The 25,295-nt window shown below is 42.3% G+C and overlaps 2 protein-coding genes across 8 annotated transcripts in view; one reads left to right on the forward strand and one right to left on the reverse strand.

Annotated features, from left to right (window-relative positions):
- The window catches only part of LOC106498388 (probable cation-transporting ATPase 13A4), a 44,383-nt gene extending 27,847 nt beyond the window's left edge, over nt 1-16,536 (reverse strand). Inside the window, exons 1-8 of the mRNA XM_013959613.2 lie at nt 16,483-16,536; nt 8,670-8,843; nt 5,058-5,195; nt 2,631-2,701; nt 2,458-2,538; nt 1,461-1,530; nt 509-643; nt 19-91 (exon numbers count right to left, since the gene is read on the reverse strand). Of these exons, the coding sequence (XP_013815067.2) occupies nt 19-91; nt 509-643; nt 1,461-1,530; nt 2,458-2,538; nt 2,631-2,701; nt 5,058-5,195; nt 8,670-8,843; nt 16,483-16,536 (796 nt within the window). The remainder of the gene's footprint in view (nt 1-18; nt 92-508; nt 644-1,460; nt 1,531-2,457; nt 2,539-2,630; nt 2,702-5,057; nt 5,196-8,669; nt 8,844-16,482) is intronic.
- Nucleotides 16,537-20,397: 3,861 nt separating this feature from the next.
- Nucleotides 20,398-25,295, forward strand: part of OPA1 (OPA1 mitochondrial dynamin like GTPase) — a 61,588-nt gene continuing 56,690 nt past the window's right edge. For all 7 annotated transcript variants that reach the window (XM_067301800.1, XM_067301801.1, XM_067301805.1 and 4 more), the window contains exons 1-3: nt 20,398-20,455; nt 23,849-24,167; nt 24,477-24,573. In XM_067301800.1, coding sequence (XP_067157901.1) covers nt 20,427-20,455; nt 23,849-24,167; nt 24,477-24,573 — 445 coding nt within the window. In that variant the 5' untranslated portion in view covers nt 20,398-20,426. The remainder of the gene's footprint in view (nt 20,456-23,848; nt 24,168-24,476; nt 24,574-25,295) is intronic.

Genomic DNA, 25,295 nt, shown 5'->3' on the forward strand with positions numbered 1-25,295 from the left:
AAAGTGTACAGGAGTCACCTTCCTTATTTCTGCAGACAGTGACCATGATGTTGTTATGAGACTCAACCAGTCTGTGCAGTTTAACCGATTGCTATAAATTAAAGGAGAACACAGAAAAGGGTTACATTTTACTATATGATGCAATTCTTCCTGATTACTGTTCTTTGTTATTTGTGGTTATGAGAGCCCTCATATGAACTGGGGTCTGGCCCTGCCAGGAACCATGCAATCATACAGAGAAAGAAACTGCCCGCTCTTAATTATGGAGAAGGTGTAACGAAAGGGTTACAAAGCAAAGCACTGGAATGGGGAAGGGAGGATGTGGTAAAGAACCACATGGATTCTTATGACTACTAAGCCAGGCCATTGTATCTGCTACTACATAATGTCACAAGACTAAAATTCTGAGTAACTCTCATAGCACAGTACATGTGCGTGTTGTAACATCCTGGGCTTTCCTAGATATTAGAAATAAATCCTCCTTGTGGTGAAAGCTGAGGTGTCTCACCTGTCTAAGATCATAGACAGTCAAAGAAATGGAGAGGAGAGACATGATTATGATGGCAATGGCATACTCCATGTAATCTTCAGCAAACCACAGGCACACGCTGAACAGCTGGAACACGTAAAATGGATTTAAGACCTGTTTGGAGAAAGAACAATACTCAAGAGTTGGTTGCATTTAAATGGCTCCATCCAGCTAGAGATGGGCTGGAATAAAAGCTCATGAGTTAAGTGTCAGGTGCTTTCCTCCCCACCTTCTAATTTTGTTAGCAGTGGCTTCAGTCTAATCGGACTAGCTCATCTCCATTTGACAGAAGAGCCAAATATCTGGTCCATTAAGGACATTATTTTGGATGTGAATGGCTCAGCCCAAGCCTTGTTTAGCCCTGTTCTTTACAAGAAATGAAACAGAGCTGAGAGAAGCTCAGGTTGTGAAGTGTGGGTGGGGCTTGCATACCATAGGCACATCTCTGCAAACGCTTTGCTTAGGCCAGACACAGCCAGCTCTAGTCTGAAAAACATACTGGTGCTTTACACAGTGCTGTGCACAGAGTCATGAGCTCAATGGATCTCTTTGCACCTGAAGGCATATGCCAGCCAGTGCTGTTCATTTCACCTCTGTTGATTAAGAGACAACTTTTGCCCTTAAGGTTTCATTTCCAGTGTGGCTTGTAATCGCTGACCCTCGCAAGGCCAATAGAATGAGCTCTCAGGACACAGACATGAACAAACACTAAGCAGCAGTACAGGCACGGGGATGGAGGAGAGGGAATGACAAGGATGAAATTAATTTATGGTTGTTTCACAGAACAGCTTTAAACAAGGTATGAAGGGAGAACGTGCTTGATGGGTGAGAACAGGGAAGCTAAACTAGACATAGAATTTGTCATATTCTATATGCATATTCTGCCTCCCCAAGTAGCCTCAAGAAGAAAAGCAACAGAAATGCTGAATACCTCTTTGATGAGTAGTTTCCAAATAGGGATCACTGGAACGTCAATAGTATTTGGCCCACATATCAGTCTCCTGCATGGGATAAAGATATATCACTTACAGATGCAATAGTGACAATGTAGCTCAAGAAGCTCTATCTTTCAATTGTTCTGAGAGCTTGTATTGATCCCAATCTAAAGGCTTCAAGGATCCTGCCCCAAGAAAATGATAAAAGATTAAAAGTCCCCTATGGTGCTCATGTCAGAAAAGACTGTATCAGTGAAATCTATTCAGAAAAAAGGTATAATACAGCCTTTTAGACAAATGTTTCTGTCATGTAAAAACTCCTTTGAAGTGCCATAAAAAAAGGAATTCCACAACTAAACCTAAATGTTCTAAAACCAAATAATTCTGCATACAGTTAAGTGTGATTTGAACGTAAGCTTCAATGTGAGCTAAGGTCAGAGCTGAATTTTCAATATTTGATAAAGTGAAGACTGTTTATTTATTTAGCAGTTTCAAGAATACCTAAGTTTCACATTGTGATTACAGCTTCATACACAATCTGTAAATTGTCTAATGATATAATAGTTTGTGAAAATATATTCAGTGACCAGAACTATTTCATTTAGAAGTGCAATTTTATTACATGGATCCCCACTGAAGAAGCACACACACAACTTATCTGCACAGTCTCATGGAGACTGTTGATCTCTGTTGACATGCTCTTTCTCTTATCCCACATAGGAACTGCTCAGAGTAAAAGGACAGTTATTTTTTAAATGAGAATATATAACAGTGATGAATACTCAGAGACATTTCAAAAGCTTTGACAAGGAACGCATTACATTCTCTATCTCTTTGCATTCAATTTTTCATGCACAGCCATTTCTTTTAAATTTTTGCACATACTAATGGGTATGGGTACACAAAAAAATCAAGAAAAGTACTCCAACAGTAGTGAATTCAAAGCTCTTAAAATCCATGTGTTGAGCACTCGGGGAGTTTTAAAATGTATACCTGACATTCTGTTCATCACAGGTGAGACCACAACCAAATTTGGCATGTATAGCTGAACACGTGTGGTGATCTTCCAGGACTCTAAAATATAAATGGAGTGTTTTCCTTAGGAGGTTTTTCCCAAAGCACCTTGATTTCCTCAGAGACTTGTGTAACCAGTGCACTGAACTCACCCAACTTTCTGGAACTGTTTTACAGAGATATTCCAGACATACCGGACTTTTTGCACTTGGATACTTTTCACCTAAAAAACAAAACAGGGGCAACAACATTGGCAAAATAGCAAACAAAAATACTCCCAGGCCTGCTCATAGGTCTCAGATATGCTAGAAGGCAAGGCATCCTCACTGTGATGGAGCACAAATAAAGCAATTGGGTGCGGGGAGTAGACAGGGTTGCATTTACTAACTCTCTAGTTGTGTAACAGTGTGGAGTCCCCACCCAGGTGGAGGTTCCAGTAAGTGTTGCTGATCTTTAGGTCAAGCAAGTGCAAAAGCAGCATTTTTCTCCCCCCATTTTGTGAAGCACGGAGTGTAGTCCTTGCTCTCACTTTGCAGAAGAAAGGGAGGAGATCCCTGCTGCAGTGATGGGTATGCAGGCAATTTCCAAAGCCTGGCCTCAGTCTGCAACTCCCACATCTTCTGTCACGACCTTGAGGAAAGGGGTGGGGGGGGAGTTTGCAGGCCTGGTGCTGAGTCCTTCAGCTGAACAGACATGCCAACAGACAAAAACAGCTATTCCAGGATACTTCCTGAGTCACTGCTAATGCTAAGTCCTTGCAGAGCAATATCCATGAGGAATACACGCTGCTGTTTACGACTTACAAAATGAGTCTGTCCTGCCCCATGCAACAATAACCTAGTCTGTTAGAAATAACATTGCTTCGTATGAGCTGAAGGAAGGCAAGGCTATACACGTAAGTCATAAAGCAGCCAGCTCTACAGGACTCTCCCTATCTAGTGCAATAAGCACTACTATAGGCCCATGAAATCCTTATGCAACTCATGCAATGACTCAAAATAGAACTACAACCATAGTCATTAACCTAACAAGAGGTCTGTGGTTAAAATTTCATGCAAGAGGAGCTGCAATATTTGCGATGCTAAAAACTGAAGTGGGAAATGAGGGGCTCAGCTTACTGAAGGAACAGGACCTTGGATAGCTGTCAGGCACTACACAATACTCTGTGGACTTAGGTGGCTTAAAAAGCAAAGAGGTTTTATAATTGATATATAAGTAGGAGCTTTTGGATTGCTAGTGAAGGATTGTATTGTTTGCTCTTGGCTTCTTTGAAATCTGTTTTTTTCTACCTAGATACTTTGACTGATATGAAAGTGTTGTTCAAAGGCCCCATTATCTGAGGGCTATACTGGGCTTTTTTATATGTTACTAATTCAATCCTCTGAAGAATGTTACAAATCAATCTTCACTTTCATACTGTGCCAGTTGATTAAACTAGCTGGCACTAAACTTTCTTGTGTACCTTATTATATGCCCACACAAAACAGCAACAACAGCAACAGCTTTTCTCAGCTAAAGTTAGGTTTATAATGAAAACTTCTCCTAAGTACAAAAATACATGCTAACAAGTTAGAAATCTACTTCCTGGAGGGGAATAAAACTCTTTTATGGGCTCCCAGTGTAGTGATCTAGTGTCTATAACTGAGAGACAGAAATTAGGAAACCTACCATTGCATTCCTATTGCACACACATGGATTTCATGGACCTAAGGAGTGCTTATTGCACTAGATAAGTAGAGTCCCTTAGAGCTGATTGCTTCATGCTTTAACACATGATGCTAAGCAAGACATATAGCTGCTCTGTCTGGTACTTTTTCTAAAATGGGAATAATTGTACCTACTCAGCTCATCAGGGTCCTTGTGAACTTCTTGGATCAATTAACCACCTGCATTCTCCCCAGTGCCACGCTGGGCTCTCCAAACTATGGAACTGGCAAAGACTAGAATACATGTTTTGCAGGAGCAATCAGCAGTGCAAGCCCTGACTCCAGCAAACGTACTTTAAAGCACAAATTGGTGCATACAAAAACAAGAAAGCAAAATGTGCTTCAGAGACCCCTGATGAAATGTTCCTGAAGACGCTGATGCAGCTCTGCCTAGGCACTTTTCTGCTCTATTCACCCTCAACTGGCAGCAGCCCAGAAGAAATAAGCTCGAATCTGCACTCATCCGTGTTTTCACGTTGCGTTTGAAGCTATGATGTACAGCTCCTCGCAGCTTCCCTTCAAACATATAAGCACCCCTATGTTCCTTGATTCCCATGTCAGAAATGAGTTTTTGTTTCGGAACTCAGATTCTTCATTCCAAAACCCAGTGTCTTACAACTCTCCTGTTTATAATGTAGGTCTTCTCTCAGGAGAAGTGACGATTTTTTTTCCCCTGGAGTGAGAGAGAGGATTTTAAAGAGGAGGTGAGTACAGTTTCCTGAAATCTCTAGCTTGTATTGCCACAGTTCACTGTATTCATCAGGCTGGAGGCCTCTTAGCTTGATGTGTTGTTTCACAGTTCACTTTCACCCCATAAAGCGTGGCTGAGACTTGCTATCACGTCCCGGACACTGCTGGGATAAATCTGCTTACTTGTAAACTTGGCTTCATTATGGCTTCATTGAAGATTGAACCTTCCCCAACAATGGCTGGATAATCCGATACACTTTTTATAAGAGCAGACACAGAGATCCATGTCACATTCTTACGAGAATAAATCCGGAATTCATCCTAAACAAATATAGAAAAGAAGTGTCATAATTTCCCACGCAATCAGACCAAACTCACTATCACCCCACAGTAAATGATTACTCTAGAGCACTGCTTTAGCTTTGTTAAAGTGCTAACCAACATGGGCTTCCCCACACCTGTGACTGACAAACCATTTGCAGAGGTCAGAATGTCCTGGTGAAATCAGCATGGTACTGTCAAAATGTGAGTAATGCAGAGCAATTCCTGGAGCACAGGTCTGGTGCTCGGCTAATAAGGATGGAATGTGAGCACCCAGGTCATGCTGTAGGACAGGCAAACAGTACGGGACAATCTGAGATGCAGTGACCATACTGCAAAGGGAGGGTCAAAAGCACATAACTCTGTACCGCAGAATGGATGTGGCTTAGTTCCAATACCTTTTCAGTCATTCCTTAACAGCTCATTGGAACAAGTGTGTTAGCACCATGCCTTGCTTACAGCAACCCTAGACAAGCCTTTGCCACTAAATCGAGTTCATGACCTTACTTTTTTATAAAATATGTTCAACGTTGGAATTGCCCAACACGGTTAGTGTTGGTAATGCAGTCTTAGTGATTAGAGAAACTATTGTAACAAATACCATCATGTTAAGTCTCAGCCCGGAACACTGAACCACATACACTGAAGCCAGCTAAGGGGCTGACTTATACAATACATCATATTCAGCGTGTGAGAAGTTTGTGAAAATCACCTTGGCATGTGGAAAAAGCTGGTTACCTTAAAACAGCTTAACAACATGTCTATAGGACAACTCTTGGTATTTTCTGCCTACTGTCAGCCAGGAGAAAGCTCTACCCTGGTTGGCATTTGTGTTAAATCAACATGAAGACTGAGACGACAAGTCTAGAAACCTTTTGTATTCGAGCATCAACAGAACTCCAAGGATGATCTGGTTAATAAAAGGAATGAATTACCTTCAAATCAAGGTTCTTCTCTATGAAGACAAACATACAGACTTATCATTTGCATTAGAACTGCCTATCCTTGCTTTGGGTAAATATCTCACAGGAGAGAAAAAAACTGGGTGCTGATCTAAGTGCAGGTGGAGAAGAACAGATTTTTTCTCGACTTCCACATACCTTTCTCTAAAACCTTTGTAACCACATTGTCTAAAATGGGTTGTTTTAATCTGGATTGTGTAGAGAGTAGTGTAGACATTCAGGCATTCTGTTCTTGAAAGTATGGCAGTTTTTAAAACTAGGATACAAACCACTCTCTCAGTGTCCAGCACTCCAGTAAAATTGGAAGGATATCCAAAGGTTAACTGCCTCCACAGACCAACTTGTGAGCAGGTAGCACAGGGGTATGAACAGAAGAGATGCCCTGTGGTGACTGCTGATACTAGACAAAAAATCCTTGCCATGCATCAGGAATGAGGGGGAGTGCCTAAGACCTGAGAGACCATTGAGTTTGTAATAAGAAGCTATCATAGCTTTCTAGAATAAAAACCTCCCCACTGGTGAGGTTCAGAAAGCATGGTTATTATACTTCACTTGGAAACGACAACAGAAATATAAGATTCTATACCAAATATAAGTCCCTTTGATTAATTTAAGGGTTCAAAGAACGGCTTTAAGACTGTTTACATATCTTAATTATTTGTGCACTTTTCCTCTTAAACCCATATTTTGAGTAGAATAACATTTATTTTCTGATATTTATCTTTAATTTAAATTTCAGAATTAGTAGACATTGAGATGTAGACTGAGATGGGGAGCAGTGAATAACACAGGTGCTCATTATTTGAACTCAAGTGACTCAAACTTCAGTAACAAAAGTGTGTTAATAGGCTCTTGTATTACCATTGCAGAGATGATGATAAATTATGAATGAAGTTACATGAAGCAGAGGAAAAATCCAAGGATCAAGCTAATGGGGTTACTTGTAACCTCATCAGCAGAAGCTATCACATTTGAAAACTGACATAATCAGAAAAAATGTAGGGAAAAAACAAAACTGTCATTTTCACGCAAAGAACCCAAGACGGAAATCTGAAATCATCAAATGCCCACAGTATACTTTCAGAGAGCTTCCTGATAACAAGAATGTAAGATATAATTGAATTCTTCTTTAATTACATGAAGGTTCATTTAAAAAGTCACTTATTTGAAAAGTATTTGGCATGGCTAATCCATTTAAAATGACACACGAGAATAGGTAATTAAAAATGCAAACTGAACTGAAGATTAAAAAAGGAGATTAGACCTAATACGATTTTTTTTTAAAAGACCTCTCCCCAGGCCTAGGAGGATGCAGATCACTTCAATACAAAACATTTAACAGGCAGACCCAGGATTTTCAAAATGAAAGCTTCTAATTGCATGCTGTTGGGCTCACTTGAAGAAGACAGCTCAAATACAGTGATAGCAAATGATTCTTTTTGCAATTTCACATGCCATTGTTTTAGAATCTTTGAAGCAGAACAAATCAAACTTCTGAAAGTAAATCAACCCTTCCAGTTCCCGGAGTATTCAGGCTCTGCTGGGATTCTGAGTCAAGTTTCAGTTTGCTTCTTCTGTTTTTTTTAGTAGATTGCATGAAATGAAATCAGGGTTTATGTATGTTGCAGAGGTTCAGTGCAGTCCTCAGTGGATAGAAATCTCTATTAAGAAACTATTAGCAAAAATAACAGTCCTGAAAGCATTATCTACAGGATTACAGGCCTATTTGACATGGGGAAGGACTGATGGAAAGTGAAGCACAGAACCAAGAAAACAAGCAGTCTATGCTTGCCCTGTTTCTTACACTGAACCCTCACCATGGACTATTGGCCACTGTTGGGAACAGGATGCTGAGCTAGACAAACCTTTGGTTTGGCCCAGTGTAGCTTTTTCCACGCTCTAGCAATATGCTATGAAATACTGAGGTAATCCTTTCCTAGGAACACTGAGACACATCAGCCAGCAGCACTGTGGAGACAGTGATGAACCTGCACATGGCTGAGAAAAGGGTAGCAGACTTGGAGATTTGGAGGAGTTGAACAAAGCAGCTCCATGTTCACTAAATTCCATGGATAAACTTGGGCAGAGAGGCAGGTTCATCAGGACAACCAAGTGAAGAAAAAAAGGACCTTCTGGACAACACCAAGCAAAGAGATAGTTTAGAATCTGGAGCACAGATCTGCAATGTGGAGAACACAGGAATGGCAGAAGGGAGGAGGAGGGAACAGTTGAGAGCAAACACCACAGACACGAAACCACAGATACTACAGATTCTTTCATATCAATTTCTTTCAGCCTGTTGCCAGATGAGCTGCTGCCCTCCATTCCAATCATTTTCTTATACATAATTTGTATTTGTGGAATACTCAAGGGTTCTTTAGATGAATGATGCCAAATGCAAGATATTATTGCAAGACATCAGCAATGTGAGAGATTTCAGCTAATTGCATTCCCTCACCTTGCAATTAACTATGTACTAGGAACTAGTTAGCAGATTAAAGTAGGCACTTACTGTTGTTCTAAGCAGTACAACATCTGCTTCTTCCAAGCTGCAGGGGATGCAGTTTGCCCACACATCCCATTCTGGCTTCCAGTAAAATAGCAGCAGCAGAGCCCCGCAGGACAAGACGTATCCAGCAATGCACAAGGCCTTCTGGCAGCCCTGGCTTTTGTAGCCAAATATCTCCTGTAGGCCAAAGACAAGGAAAAAGTCATCACAATTTTTCTTAAAGAAACACCTGGAATACTATACTTCCTAATGATCCACTGCTCTCTCATAAGGTACTGTTGGTATGGTACTGTGAGAAAACAAGTCACGGGAAGTTACAATGGGCTTTTTATGGCTCCTGGGCATGACTGGAAAAAAGTTTTGTGTGTTCCACAAAAGTTTTCAGCCACCTGCACAAAATCAGGACTGCTGCAGTTTGACCAAACTTCTAAAATAGTTTAATGTAGTTGTGAAACTCTACATTAAGCAGTAGGACTGCGCTGGAATGATATCAAAGTATACAGGCCCTAAATTCGAGGCCTTGAGTCAGGAACCCAGATTTGCCTGCTTGGCTTTTTCAGGTCCCTGGGTGAGACAGCTGAAGAACTTGAGAACATCCACTCTAGGAGGCAGAGAATGGTGCAGACCCACTGAAGCAGCTGAGACAGTGCCTGCTTCAGAATCAGAAGCAATATTGCTGTCCTGCCGAAGCAGTGAGTCTGTGCTAATGCACCTACATTTCTTTAGAGACTCAGCTATGTCTCTGCATGGTGCTGAATGACACTGTGTGCCTGCACAAGCTGGAACTGCTTTGAACGGCTTGGCACAGATAAAGCCTTTGTAGGGTAGTTACCATCTTTCATGATAGCTCCAGTGTGGGGCTGTCCCAATGTGCTACTGTCCTAACATCCCAAAATAATAATAATTGTTAGTAATAACAAATAATGAACACTTGCAGAATGCTTTACATGTTCAGAGGGCTGAAGGAAGCTACTCACTGAAGCCATGTGGATAGGTATTATTATTCCATTTTTAAAGGTGGGGAAATTGTTACACTGAGGCAAGGTGACTTGCCCAAAACTTCAAAGGGATGACTGTCAGCATTACAGTTCAAGAGCTGCCTGGTCTTGGTACCACTGCCAAACTCCCTGTCAGTAGCACCAGCAGGAGCTGGCATATAGCGAATTTACAGAGCAGATCCAGCCCTGATCTTGAATGGGAGATTGCATGGCTGCAATTATATCAGGTGACTAGGAGAATATGCTAACATAAGGGTTAAAATTCCTCAATCTCTTTCTTCCTAGTATACCTGCAGCTGTTGTGCAATCTGCATCTGAAGATCAGATATCTGCAGCCACAGATATTGCGAAATCCCTTCATAAGGGGAAAAGAAAAGGCAATGTAATTGAAGGATGAGTAATGTATAACTCCTGGTTCTGCACTGGTATCTCTGCTTGGTATGTGACATCCAGGCCCTACCCAGTGGTTCCACTCACTGCCACGGCCTACCTACTCATTCTCCAAAAAGGTAGACTCCATCATCCTAAGTGGCGTACATACGGTTTCTAAAGGGAAGAAATTGGTAACTGTAGCAAAAAGTACTGCAAACTACATGTGAAAGAGGTCTGCATTGTATGGGACTTGTTTATACCTTGAGATGCACATGCTCAGCATTTTCAAGGTTCATATAGTCTCTGACCAGCCCATGAAAATAAGACATAAGGCAACTCTGCAGCAGATAGAATCAAGCTCAAGAATGAGAGCAGGTCAGCAAGGTTGTTAGTAGGTAGTTGGTGTATCAGTCACATGCTATTAGTATTCACATGCTCCTACAGACAGGGAAAGGGAACTCCACTCACCTCTGTCTAGTTGTATTCTTAACAAAAAGGTTACAAAACTGGTGTCAGCAGCAGCATACACATTAGGATATACAGTGATGCTAACATTGTTTGCAGCGATAGCTTACTAGCAAGATCCAGGTGCCCGGATTCATGCATTACATTTTGTCGGCATGGCAAAGAAACTCCCAAGGAGACAGAAGTGCCTAAGGGAAAAACTGTTAAAAGAACATGCCTTTGGACTTCCTCCAATAAATGGCTGAACCTGGAATAACTGGAATTATCTTCTCAGATAGGGATGGGCATAAATATCAGGGTGGGGAAGCATGAGATTGCTGCTGTGTGCACCTTGCTGCCATGAGTAAATCATTCCTTTAATTTCCAGCTTTTGTGTCTTGCACACAAAGTCTGATAAGTCAATAAGGCTGTAGTTCATATAATTAACAAGGGAGAGGGTGGGCACCAGCATGTTATTGGCATCATTTGCAATCATCTTCAGTTGGCAGTGTTCTTGCTTCAGTGCCTGCTGTAAGTGCACTGAGATGCTGAATGATTCCCCAAGTTCCCCAAGATCTCAAGACGTTTCACAAAACCAAACACACATCAGTATTCCTTATCTTGCAAATTAGAAAAGAGGAAGAGAAGGCAAACAGTACAGCTGGGAAAAAAGGCTGTGTTCTCAAGTCATCCATTGCACTGTTTGCTGTATCTTGCTGTTGCTCACACAGTGCACATTCTGCATTACGGACCTGAACACTAGTGTCAGTTTAGGTTGGGTTGTTTGTGTCTTGATGAACATTACATTCCTGAATGTAGGAGTCCAGAGGCTCTAAAAAGAGGGAGCTGGGAAAGAAAAGAAACATCAGATGTTAACTGCTGTTTTGTATTTGGCTGTGCAGCTGGATTCTAAAGCCATAGCAAAGAGAGGTTTTCCCATGGTTTGGAAATGTTTGGAGCAGGTAACCTGGGCCACATCCATCTGAAGTAAACCTGAGCTCAGAAACTGAGCTCTGAACCTAACCTGTCCCAAAGTTCACTGGGCAGGAACCTGTCAAAGCTTAGCTTCAGAATAACACACACTGTTAAGTCAGACTGTTTTCCCTGACTCTGTGTCTTCAGCAGGAAGGATTATAGCAAAGAATGGTGGATTCATAGAAACATTTATTAGGTAAATAATTCCTTGATGAAACCAAAACAGTATTCATGTGAACACTTCTCACTTGTCAAATACGTCAACAAGGGAAATTCTTAAGAATTCTCTTCTCATAAAAGAGGTGAATATTAGATCCACGACAGAGGTAACCACAGTGTGCATGAGGAAGGGGGAGAGCAGGCACACACATGATGCAGGTTTCTCAGCAGGTTCATCTAGTCATGTGAACATCTTACAGTAACTAGTGTTTGGAAATCCTTCAAGCTCATTCAGGATTCCCTAGGTCTACACTGCAAAGTTCTGCAAACAAATCTATGTCCACTGTGACCAATGACACTTCCAGGGCTGGCAAAAATCCTAGTGTTGATGTCACCAGAAAGAACATGTCTGTCGGGTTGGTTTGTTGTTTAGGAGAAAAGAATAACTTTTGCTGGATTGTATTTCATTGCAAAAGGAGGCTCTGCTGATGCAGACAAGCTTCTTGTGAGGATGAGCCTGATGAATGCAGACCTGCACCTTGACAGTTTATCTACTATGTGGACAGGTTTTGAGGGCTTCATGTGCTCATTTGGCATATGTGGGTCTGCTAGGGCACCACAGACAGAAAGATGGTGGAAAACAAAGCCAAGATTAGCTACCTGTAAGACTCCAAAGGGCCTCATGGTATCTCACAGGAGGTAGCACTGCCTACAAAATAGGCTAGTATTCTGAACTCTTCTCATCCCCACAGCATAAATTTTAATAAATCCTGATATATTGTAAAACTTTGTTTCCTCACCTATTAACACAACCTTTCCCTTGAGATTCCTAATACTTAGAAGAGTGATATGAGGATTACGCAATTAATACAGAATAGTTTGAATTCTTGAATTAAGGGTCTAGGGAGGAGCCATGGATTATTGGACAGAAAAAGCTGTCAGACCTGTTCAATTGGCAGAAGATGTGCTTATTCAAAGGAAGGCTCTTAGCTGCATTTGCATGCACAAGCATCCAAAGCCAGCACTCAAGAGCTTATCACTCTTGTGTCCAGCAAGTCTTTGTTACTTGTGGTTAAAAGAAAAATTGCCTGCAACTTTCAGGTCGTCTACATAGCAGAAGTCAAATACAAAAGTTACAAACAAGTTTGTTTGCAAAAGTTGCAAACAAGTTAAGGAACACTTTTCCTTGGTGAAAAAATGGCCTGCAGCTATCAAAGAGCAAGGAGCCTAAATAGTGGCTGGAAAACATTACATTTCTGGCAACCCAATCACCAGGTACCCTATTATGAACAACCTGTTGCTATAACAACAGATAATAGGATTAGACTAGAAAGAGTGGTTAAGATTCACAAAGAATGTAATAACTGAATCTCATTCTTAGCAGCTGGAATCTGTTTCATTACAGGCTTGTTTCCATTCCCTCTGAAGCCAGTAGCAACATTCACAGTTTTTCCAGCAGAAACAAGATTGTGCATTTCAGTTGCTATCTTAAGATTTGAATTTTTCAAGCTCAAAGTATATAAAATTCTTGAACCAGATTTCCCTCACAATTTTGGCAGCCCAAAGGAAGCAGAGTTGCCAATATGCAGCAGCAGATTGGGGTTTACCAGTTGGCTGACTGTGGCTGTCCCATCCATTCCAACATAAGCAACTGGGGAACATGAGGTTAAGACATGCTTCTGGCAAATCCTTCCTGGGGCAGCAGCCCACTGAAATCCATTACAATCCTTTGTGCTTTAAGGCTTCCTCAAAGGGAATGATGAGCCCCCAGCTGTACAGAGAGGAGTGTCAGTTGGCAGATGGCACAAGGGTGTGTTTCTCTTCCCTCCTTCTGTTGCATCAAAAACTACTTATTCTGAAAAAACACCTTCAAGCAGACCTTTCTGAAGGAAAAGAAAAAAATGCTAATTCCTAAAAGAAATCCCTTTCTAATACCATTATCTATTAGCCTTCTCCCCAGCAAGCTGCTGTGTACAGAGTGCCCTCTCGCATTACTGAAATCTCTTCAATATTACAAATGGTTATGAAGAGAGAGGGATATTACCTCATGCTCTGAATATAAATTGCTCAGTCTCTGTTGGGTACCAGGAGAGTGAATCTCTGCTTCTGAGACATCCACTCCTGCAGCTCTCATTCAAGCAAGCATGCTTCATCCACATGTGCAATCCCAAAGATGTGCACAAGGACACATAAGGTAGATTCCTAAGTCAGAATGATTGCTCTTAAATACAGGTCTGTCTAGCATCTCAGCTTTAGCAAGAAATGGACAACACTGGAGAAGTCCTTGAAGAATTCTGCTCATTAGAGCTCCCCAACTGTCTCCAGTAAAATGAACGGGTAGTTCCACCAAAGAAAGCAGTACTTGCCCAGAGTCCAGATGAACTGCTTGCGTGCTTTCAAAATTCATGAACTATTTCACTCTGTAAGAACTGGCACCTGTGCAATGTCAGCTGTTTATATTATCACATCAAGTGATATGATCTTTCTGAAGAGTCAGGAATTACACATTGATAATTTGGTGCAGGTGGATTAAAATGAGTGTTAAAAATAATGTAGAAAAGTATTTTTCATGGGTTAGAATTTTAAAAAGCTATTGCAGGGTCACTGAGACATTACGTGCCAGTGTCACTTGCTGTAGCTGCCAATAATTTAAAAGATGTGATTTTAGCAAAGAAATTATATCCATACTCTTTTACCCATATGCACTCTTCTTTTCTCCTCTACTTAAACACATCCTTACCTGTCTCTTTCTTCACACCTTCTCTCACCTACATATTGCTTTCTTTCTCATACAAGCATGCACACTAGCTGTTCTATTTACATACTGCTTTCTTCCTCAATCCTGTACAGTGCCTCAGACAACCACATAGATCTCTTCCTCTCTTTCATACCCGTAACTTTTTCTTCTCTCTCTCTTACACACACATAACACAAACAGGCACATACCTACCTGCCAATTCTAGCACAACAAATTACTATGGTTTTAAATCTCATCTACCATTCTACTGTTTTTTCAATCATTTGTCTGTGATTTTCAGACATTTGGGAATCCCAGGTGAATGAGCACTGCTCATATTCCTTGCAGACATGGAGAGCCTGGCAACTGCTGAACACCCTGGATTCACTGTGCAGATAGACTCACCACTGTCTACACACACTAGCTGTGCATGGGAAACATCAGATTCACAGTGCAGATCCACGAGCACTGGACTCACACACTCAGTGTGACACAGGTGAGAAACAAGAACATTACTGGAAAGGTAATGTGGGACAGCTGGTTCCATGTGAGCACACCTTGCTTGTCCCACTGATGTACACCTGGAACTGGACGCTCTGGGTACAATAGTGCAGCTCTACCCAGCATAAGCCAGGTCCATGTAAGCCTAATTAGCTCAGGCTCAATTCTGGCATTGCTGGTGACAGTGCTGGTAGTGAAGAAGGAAGAGAATGACAGGGTGTTTATGGTCCTAGAAGGACAGGGAGGGTGGAGCAGGGACACAAACCCAGAAGCAGTTTGGGGCCGGGGAGCAGTGGCACATCAGCATCAGTGTTGGAGCCAGGAGTGGGGTGCTGGGGGCAGGTTTACTCAGCTGCAGAGTCAGTTGGGTTCTGTACTGCACTGAGCTAATTATTCCACACCCTCAGAGCCAGTGCCTTGTGCTTCCTGCAGTGCTCACTTCATGCTGTGAGATGACTCTGTACTGCATTCTCCAGCATATCCCAGATTACCCAAGTTTGCGTTATGCAAAATATGACATCTCCCCTTCCCTGGATGGCTGAGAGCTGACTGAAAATATACGTTTTTGTCTAGGGATAGCAAATGTTCATGTTTTTCCATGACATGCTCTCTTTTTCACTAAAATAGAATTCTCGATGTGTAGATTTTGAGGATTTATCCAGGATTTCTGGAAGCAAACAGCTGTATCAGCTTGGATGAGACTGTGCATTTCAGTAAACTTTGCTAGGGCTGCTGTACATTCAGAAATCCTACACATAATTCACAGCAAAGATACAGATATTGCAGCTATACAGCATGGGAATTTTGAGGAGCGTTATATTTACCAGGTATACATGACACTTGTTTCTGTACAGCTGCAATATGTGCCTGACATCTCCGGGATATGTCAGATGGATATACTGTGTATGTGAGGAATAGCTGATCTATACACACACAGTCATGCCAAAGCAGCTCAGAAGCACTGAATTTACTACAGTCATGCACTAGGCTTCCTATTTAAGAGCAACACCATGCAGTAGATCAGATGCTTCCTGGAAATATAGGACTATTTCCAAATGCCACGCAATGCATATAAATGTATTTTTCCCAGGGAAACTCTGGAAAGAAATATGGTAGCTCTGTACTTAGAAATTCAGCTTTATACAGGCACTCAGGCTGGAAAAGTGTTGCCAATACTACAGACTGCATTTGCTAATAATCAGTGCAAACATAACAAGTGTTTTTTATGTTCCAGCGAAAGCCAAGGTCCCCAGTCCTCATCCAACTGGAGCTGACCCTAGAGAGATTCAGCTGTCAAATGGTTAAGAACACTGCTGTAGCCCATCCCTCTAGCTCAGGCAGGACCAGCTCCACCTAGATTTATAACGCTACATCAATAATCTGTTATCTCCTTCCAAGACTCTCTTGAGACAACCCCTGTTGGAGGGGATAACCAGTTAAATCCAGTGGACACATACAACTTCATTTTCTTTTTGCTTAAAAAAAAAAATCCTTTCTAACTGTATACTATTGCTACAGGAACAACCCCACCATCAAAAAACTAAATTACAGACTGTGCATTTTATTGCAGAACACGTGCCACCTGCTGCCTTGAATTCAGAAAGACCTAGGTAGAGATAAAGCAACTCACCATCTCGTTCTCCTCTCCCTGGTTAAGCTGTGCATGATGGCTATTGGCCTCCATGAAATGACCCTCTGAAGACTTTCTAAAGCACCCTCAGGACAGGTCTTCAGCGTCCTGTGCTTGAACTTCCACATTAAGGAAGTGCTCTAAGCACACACCTTCCTTATAACTCTGCTGATGCTTGAAGAATAGAGCTCCTCCCTCTTTGTGGGGTTAGCAGGTAACATTCATCCCTCCTCCCTTTGCTCCGTTGCTGGGGTTTCGTGATTGAGAAGATGATACTTTGGACATGCAAGACTCACTCAAAGACAGTGGGAGAAAGAAAAAGTTAGATCTGCTGAGTGTTTGCTAGAATATGACTCCTAGCCATAACTCTGAGAGTACAGCAAGTGCTTCTGGCAAGTAACTTTCATGGGAGGGCAAAAGGGGAATCGAGAGATTATGGAATCACTGGGGATTAGAGAGTCTGTTCAAATGAGAAGGAAATCAGGCATTGCTATTGTTATACTCCTAGCAACTCGCCTGAACTAAGAGTCCAGCTGTGATCCCCTCATACTTCATACAGAGCAATGCAAGCTCTGGCATTACAAAGAGCGGTCCCCGTTTGTGCAGGTGGATTTATGCACTGTCTGTGTGTCAGGATCCAACCATGTAGGATCTGTAACCAATATTTTTATTCATTATTAATAATATCATCACCCACAGTCTTCTGACCTCAGTGTATAGCTTTGTGGAGCGTACCTCTCTTGGGGAAACTGGAGCTTCCCACTGATGACAGTGAGCTGGAGACATGTCTCTCCAACTTCCACATCAGGGCCAAAAGGAAGCAGGCAGAAAAGCAGCATTGAGGGTTTTATCCACTCCCCTCTCCCTTTTTTTTTTTTTTTTGTTATTGGCTGGCTGCATTTGTTTATTAGTCTTGTGGTTCATTCTCATACTTGCTACTACCTCTTTGTTCTTGGCTACTTTTTAAGAAGTTATGCACCAAATATTGTAGGAATAAGGTCAGGAGAGGAAAAACTGTCTTCCAGACATATGCTAAAGAAACCAATATATTTCTAAGGCAACTGAAACGCGTAGATCAAGAGGCGTCAAGCTATCTCCTATTCATCAACAATTTATTCCCATAAGGCATGGACTTGTACAAATCCTAAATATCCCAAGCACCAGGAAAGAGACAATTCAATACCTATTTCCTGCAGTGAGCAGGAAAATGAGGGAGCTAAGCTAATCAACATGAGAAAAGTTATCCATTGCTGATAACATGGACCAGTGACAGACCTGCAAACCAGATGTGCGTTTGTGTGCAGCACAGAGACAATTACATCTGGAAGATGCAGATGACAAACAGTTTGAATTGTATCTAAGTTTTTTGGTCTTGACACCTAGCACACTTCCCACAGGAACCCAGACCAGAGGTGGGATGGGAAAGGATATAACTGTACTAACCTATATTATTTGTGATTTGTTACCACACGATAGAGGGGGAACAAGGCACTTTCTGTACCCCAGCTTCAGTGCTACCCCTTCCTTCTCCCCCTGGCAACTCTGGGACTTGCTTTGAGACTCTTGTTTTTTTATTTTATTCTTCTGAGACCTAGCAATATGAATTCCAGTTATTACATGGAGTATTATATCCAATTTTCAATTAAAAAATAAAAACAAAGAACGCAATAAAGTCCATTCATGATAATTCTGATTATTAAGGAAGGCTGCTAAGTGCTTTCTCTAAGCTATAAAACACAGCAAACAACTACAAAGGTACCTTTTCCAAAGCAGGCTGATGACTTTGGGAAATGACTCATCATTTTGGGAGGTGAGGGTTAGAGAGGAGGACGGCCACATATGCTTTTTCTGCCTGGTCAGCTTTTGCTGCTTCCACAAATGTCAGCCTTGCTCTTTGTATTGTCCATAGCAGAGGAATAGGGTCCAGTAGGGGTCCCTGGGCTGCCCTTTCACGCAGAAGAGAGATGAGCTGCATGCAGAATAGTCCACCAAACCTGGGTGTCCAGGGAAGAATCAAGACTCATCTAATCTATTCACTGTTTATAGGCTTAGTTCAGCTTCTGTTAAAAAATTCTGCTCCTATAAAACACCCTTATTAGGGAGATTTATATCTGCATAACGGAAAACAAAGGAAAAACAGATTAAAGGCATAAAACATTCATCACTTCTATAGTCTGGCAACCTGACATATATTAATCAATATTCTAGTAAAATATGTTAAGCTAGAACCAATGAAGATGGTGGGTTTTGTTCATTTTCCTAAGGAGGTTCAGTTTCAATCTCATGGAGAAAATTCCTCTAAAGCTTCCTAAGTATGGAACCTTTAGTTAACTGATGCCCTCTATTGTTCAAAGTAATTATTATGGATTAGTTCATAAATTAAACCAGTTTTTTGTATCATCTCCTATGGAGTATCATCATTCCTATTTTTAAATTGAAATTTGCCTAGAGAACAGATATAAATCACAGCAGTAACCGGTCAATTAAAATACAAAAGCAAAGACAAGATTCAAAACAGAGACAACCCTTTAAAAGTCTAAATAAATAAATAAATCCAAAAGAAAGCAAGCAGGAGAAAAACATATGCCTTGCCTCATCCCTACAATTTTGATATTGGTCCTAAAAACACATGCATGTGTTACGTCGTCCTTGTTGCAAGTTATTTTGCTCTGAAAAAAGGCAAACATCACACTGTATAAACAAAAGCATGACCGATAAAACACCCCAAATCATTTTTTCTGCTTAGGTGGAGCACGTTGCCCTGTTCTGGGCGCTGCACAGCAAGGAAGATGTGAACTAGCTGATGAGAGTCCACAGGACAAGACAGATAAAAATGACGGGAGGATTCAGAAAACGTGATCTACAAGGAAGAAGGAGTTAGGGTTGTTTAAGCTAAAGAAGAGGAGGCTGAGAAGAGTTACAACAGTTTCAAACACATAAATGTCAGCTGCAAGGAAGAAGAAAGTAATGCTCTCCATGTGCACTGCGCATAGGGATAACTTACGGCAAGAAAGTGTCAAATTAGGCAGGAGGGAAACCTTTCTATTAACGTCTGCAAGCATGGGGCATTGCCTGGCAAACCTCCAGCGCCAAAGGTCTTTACGAACAGGTTGGACACACCTCTGAGAAAAGACATAACGAGCCGATCCCGCCTGGGGCAGACGGACAGACCGGCCGCCCTGTCCCGGTTCCTCTTCCCGCTTCCACCCGGCCCTGCCAGCAAAAGCCCGCCGGCAGCCCGCCGAACCCCAGGGGCGGTTTGCCCCGGGTCCCAGCCGTCGCGGCGACGCTGCGGCCCGCTTCAAGGACTTCGTCAGCCCTGCGGTGGCCGGGAACTGATGTGGGAAGTTTTAACCTATTTAGGCGAGGCGAAAGCCCGAAGGAGGGCTCGGGCGGGGGTGCGGCCGGTGCCGGGCACACCGCCCGCGCCAGCGCCGCGGCCCCGGGGCCACGCGGCCCCTCAGGCCCCGCGCGGCCCCTCCGCGGCCTCCGGCAGGCCCCGGCCCCGGCCTCGCCGCCCAAGGCCAGCCCGGGCCGGGGCTGGCGGGCAGCGCGAGGCGCCGAGGGCTGGCCCTGCCGTCACGGGGGCGTGAGGGTGGCTGCGAGGCGCGGGGACATGATGCCTTTCTGCGGGGGGCCATAACCTCCCCACCCCCATCCCCGCCCCGCCCCGCCCCGCCCCGCCCCGCCGGGGCAGCGGCGCTCCCCCGAACCCCGTCCCCGCCGCCGCCGCAGCGCCCGGAACCTTTGCGCGCCCAGGCGCCATTTCCAGCCGGGCCCGGCGCGCGGACCGCGGGGCCCGGAAGCGGCGGCAGCCCTGTCAGCCCCGCGGCGGCTCCCGCCTGCCCTTGCCCGCGGCAGCCCGCGGCGCCAGTTGCGGCGGCGGCGGCGGCGCAGCCCCGGCGGGCGGCCGGGGTGCGGGCGGCCCCCTCCCGGCCGCTAGGATGTGGCGGACGCGGGCCGCGGCGGCTTGGTGAGCGGGGCGGCCGTGGCAGGGGTCAGGGCAGCGGGCGCGGGGGCTGCGGCCGCTGCCGGGCCTGGCTCTGGGGCGCGGCGCGGCCCCGCTGCCGGGGCTGGGCCGGCGCAGGCCCCTGCGGCGCGGCGGTGGCGAGCGAGGGCCCGGCGGCTCTGCCCGGGGCCTGCGGCGCCCGTCACCGCCGTCTCCTACCGCGGGTCCTCGGCGCCGCGCTCGGCGTCGCCGTGCGGCCAAGCGGGCCGCGACGGGAGCCGAAACCGCGGCGCCGGCCCCTGCGGCGGCGGGAAGGGGCTGGGGGCCGGCGCGGAGGCCCCGTGATGGCCCTGAGGCCTGCCGGGGGGAGCCGCTGCCGCCAGGACGGGAGGTCTCCCTGCCCCCGCCCCGGTGCGGGCGCTGGGAGGTGGGAAGGAGCCGGCCGCCTCCCACGTCCCTGCCCTAGCGAGTGCCGGCCGCCTTGGTGCCTGCCCGCCCGCCGCCTGCCTTCCCAAGCGGCTGCCTTACATTCATGTTATTTTTCTGTGGTTTCCTGCATAATTCCCGACAGGAGTTGTGAAACTGCGTGGTCTGTAATCTTGCACCGTTTTTCTGAAGATTTGGGAGCAGTAGTAGGAATATAAGTGCTGTCTAGTACTGAATCAAAAGAAAATAATACAGTGATTTTTGTTTGGTTATATTTCAAATATTATTTTGCAGTCATAGCTATCAAAGATGTATAAAACTGAACTTTACAGAAACTTTGTCCTAGCTGAGGTGAGATTTAATTTTTAACTTTTAAAATGGAGCAATGTGCGTAAAATGTAGGCATTATGACTTCCAGGTGGAGTGCATGGCTATCACAGTAATAGATACCTGGTAAGATAAGAGAAAGTGGTCTGTAATCTCTGTGCCATGCCAGAGTAGTTTGGTTGCTGGCCTGTAATCAGGCAGATTCCAATGGTAGAGCTAGTTGGGTCCAGAAAGCTGAATTTGTTTTGTTAAAAACAGCTTCCCAGAGGCTTTAAGTTCAGGGCTGCTGAAACACTTAATTTAATATCATTGTTTTGGTTCCCTTTCCTATCTAACAGCACTTTTCAGTGAAGATCTTAATATGATTCTTTTGTCAGCTTTCATCAGTAGTTATTGGCAGAAGGAGAAGAAAGGGAAGGAGGAAATGAAATTTTGTACAATGATGGAGTAGAGGTTTATTTTCATGAAATATAAAATTTTACATGTGCAATTAAAGCATGTGGGATTTGATGTGTGAGATGACATTCAAAAGGCAATGCAGTAGTTGATCAAGTTCTGGCCATAGTGCTTTGGGATGGAACTCAACTTTATGGTCAAGTTAATTGTGCAGAATGAATGTTATAAAAGACACTGTGTTTTAAAAGAACAATCATAGACAAGGAAATCAGATAAAATTAAAAACAGTTCCTTTAATCTAGGTGAAGACTAATAATGAGAAATAGCTGTCATAGTATATACTACCACTTGACTTCTGTTGAAAGGACTAAATATCTATGTAATGACAGTGACAGCCAAAACAAAAGGAGTATGGCACAATTGTCTGCTTTTTTCTTATGAGCTTACCAAAAACTGGCTTCAAAAGCAGAAGTTGAAGCATTTCTATTGTGGAGGCACTTTCATTTTTTTGTTTTTGTTTGTAGCCATTTTTTATTGGTATTATCTGTGGTTAATTTTTGACTCTGTCATCAGAGAGACACTTGAGGGGATTATCCTGCTTCTGCTTATTATGCTCTTGCTAGATATTAAGTTTTTATTGCAGAAGCACAGCCTCCTAAACAGTATAAAGAATTATAGCAGCAAGAGAATAAATTTCAAAATCATATTGACTTTTGTGAAAGAGGAGTTTCATAACAACAAACTGTGGAGTTACCTTCTTTCAAGCATTCCGTTACCCTAATGGCAATTTTTATACATAGACGTTGTTAGAGTGGCCTTTTAAGAGAGGAAAACATCTGAATTCACATAATTCTGATATTTAACTTATCTTCCATCTATAAAAGTTCAATTGCTGCATGAAAAGCACTTTTATAACAAAGCCATCTTCCAGTTATTTGGGCATACAAGAATACACCTGTAAAAGAGAATGTCATGTATTCAGCTCCCTTGAGTACACAGAAAATCTCAAGGCAAAGAACTGTACAGTTTATGGAGTCTGTTATTAGGAAATGCTGTAATATTTTCCATTTCATATAGTTCATTTATGTATTCTGTTTAAGATGTCTTTATTCATCTCATAATCCTAAATCATTTAGAATTATTTCGCTTCTCAGTGGTATGAGCACTTTCCTCTTTTGTATTTGTCCCTTTTGTAAGTAAATACACTTGATAATGTTCAAAATCCTGAAAAAAATCAAGAAATAAGCATTAATTTCAAGAATTGTAACTTCACTCATATTTTGCATTCTGTGAATGATTTAATATTAACCACTCTGATATGATGAGAAAGGACTGGTATAGAAGAAATCACTTTTTCCAGATCTCTTGACTTTTCTCTAGACTAGCAAAGCTACCACAAAATATCAAGGCATGCATATAGTAGTAATTGAAAGTATACAGGGAGCTTTATTCCATCTTATAGGTATGTTTTATTATGGGCAGCATTGGCAAAATTCCTGTGTTTGATGTGTGCTTTTCATGGCTGAACCTTGCTTTTATTTTGCCAAATACAAGTTCAGGCTGAAATTTTCCATCCTGCATAAATCTGAGTTAGTTTGTTGAATCTTCATCAACCACAGTGCAGCCATGTCCAGAAGTAATTTTGTCTATGCATGACCTAAGACAAAACAATAATGTTGTGATCTCAGAACCACAGAAAATAAGAGTGAAACAAACTGGAAGATATCATCTAGTTCCTTCAACTCCAAGGGAGAGTCAGCTCTGCCAAAAAATCAATGTATTTTGCAAAAGGAATTTTCATCTGTGTATTGCTTTTTGAAGTTAGAAAGTCCTCTGCAAACTTAATGTTCTTTATAAGTTTGTTTTGTGTAACAAGATAGACAAAACTGTTATGCTTTTTTTTACATTGCAAGTTGATCATAGTCTTCTATGGACTCTAGGCCCCTGTTTGCCTCAAATGTATTTTACAACAAACATTTCATTTGCCTTAATTCAGTGTGGAAGTTAAATTCACTGAACAACAAACTTAGTAAATGGTATTTAAGGTTTTCTTTCTGTGATCACTTCATATTGTATACCTGTTAACATTGTTGCAGCTTTTTTTTCCTTATAACATAGCAGTGACAGCTGAAAATTGTACATTTAGAATGATGCTCTAATTTACCTGTAACCAGCTAAAATGTAATGTGAAATGCTTCTAAAGAGGTTATTGAGTTAATGGTGTGTTGAGGACATCTGTTACTTAGAGTTTTTATTTCTTTTTCTTAGTGTCATCTGCCGGAGTCTAGCAAATAGCAGCTATGGAATAAAAAGAAAATCACCACTTCAAAACTTGCATCTCATTTCCCGAAGTATACATCATCCCTACTATCCAAGTTCAAAATTTCAAAGACCTCCACTAAGGATATCTGTTCAGCTGTTCTCTTCTCTTAATCGTCTTCCCATAAGGAAAACAAAACTTTTGTGTGTAAAATATGGATTCCAGTCCCACAGGAACTTTTGGCTAGCTAGACTAGCTTCAAGGCTTCTCAAACTTCGCTATCTTGTATTAGGATCTGCTGTAGGTGGTGGTTATACAGCTAAGAAGGTATTTATCTGTGGAGGCTATTATATGCATTTTGTGTTTGTTGTTGCGCGTTTCAGAACAGTATTCTTGGAATATCATTGTTTGATTAACTAATGGCAGTAAGGGTTTGAGGTGAGTGAAAAAGGAAACACATTGTTTAGAGAACTAGAACGGATTTAAAAGGACCTAAGTAGTATGGTTCATATCAAAAAGGTGGTGGGTTAGTATGTTTTATATTAATGGATGTATTATTTTCAGTAGATGTTCTCATATGCTTATCTACATACATTTCTTCTATTTCTACTACATTTTTTTTCCTTTTCATATTAGACATACGATCAGTGGAAGGACATGATGCCTGATCTCGATGAATATAAGTGGATTGTTCCTGACTTCATTTGGGAGCTTGATGAACATATTGACTTCGGTATCACAAAAACTAAAGTGGTACTCTGTACCTGAAGACTAGCACACAGGACATAGGATCTCAATGCCTCTCTCCACTGGAATAGTATTTTCATAGCTTAGTTTGAGTGAACTTGAATTGTTAAAGGGTTTGGGTTGTGTTTTGCCAAGGTATTTGTAACAATGTTTCTGCAGGAAGAAACTAAGCGTCATTTAGTGTTGACATTCCATAATCTATCCTGTAATTTGAGAATGTATTCAATACATTATATGTATAGATTGAATACATTCAATCCATTCAGCCATGAACTTTCTAACATTATTCAGAGGAGACTTTCAGTATGAGTGGAGGACTTATTTTTTTGGCAGGTTTTGGTAGAAGTATGTACAAAATTCTTTTTTTCTATATGGGTGACTCCTATAAGAAAAAAATATAAATAGACAAGTAAAAGATATGTATAATTAACAGATCTAACTGAAAATGCAAAAGAAATAGTGAAGCTACCTAGCTACAAAATTGTCTTGAAGACACAGAATAAAGAAACAGAGAACCTTAAATTTAATTTTCCTGAATCTTCTGATTACAGTAGTTTTCTAGCACATATGCTCCGATGAAAGGTAAAAATGTAAAGAAACAAACATGGAGTTACTTCTTATATATGCAGGGTATTAAGGTGGTGTTAATTTTTTTAAAAATGTTTATGAAGGCTTCCACTACATGTATGAGTGTTGTATAGATAATCT

Source organism: Apteryx mantelli, chromosome 9 (assembly GCF_036417845.1).
Source record: "Apteryx mantelli isolate bAptMan1 chromosome 9, bAptMan1.hap1, whole genome shotgun sequence".
Taxonomy (NCBI): domain Eukaryota; kingdom Metazoa; phylum Chordata; class Aves; order Apterygiformes; family Apterygidae; genus Apteryx; species Apteryx mantelli.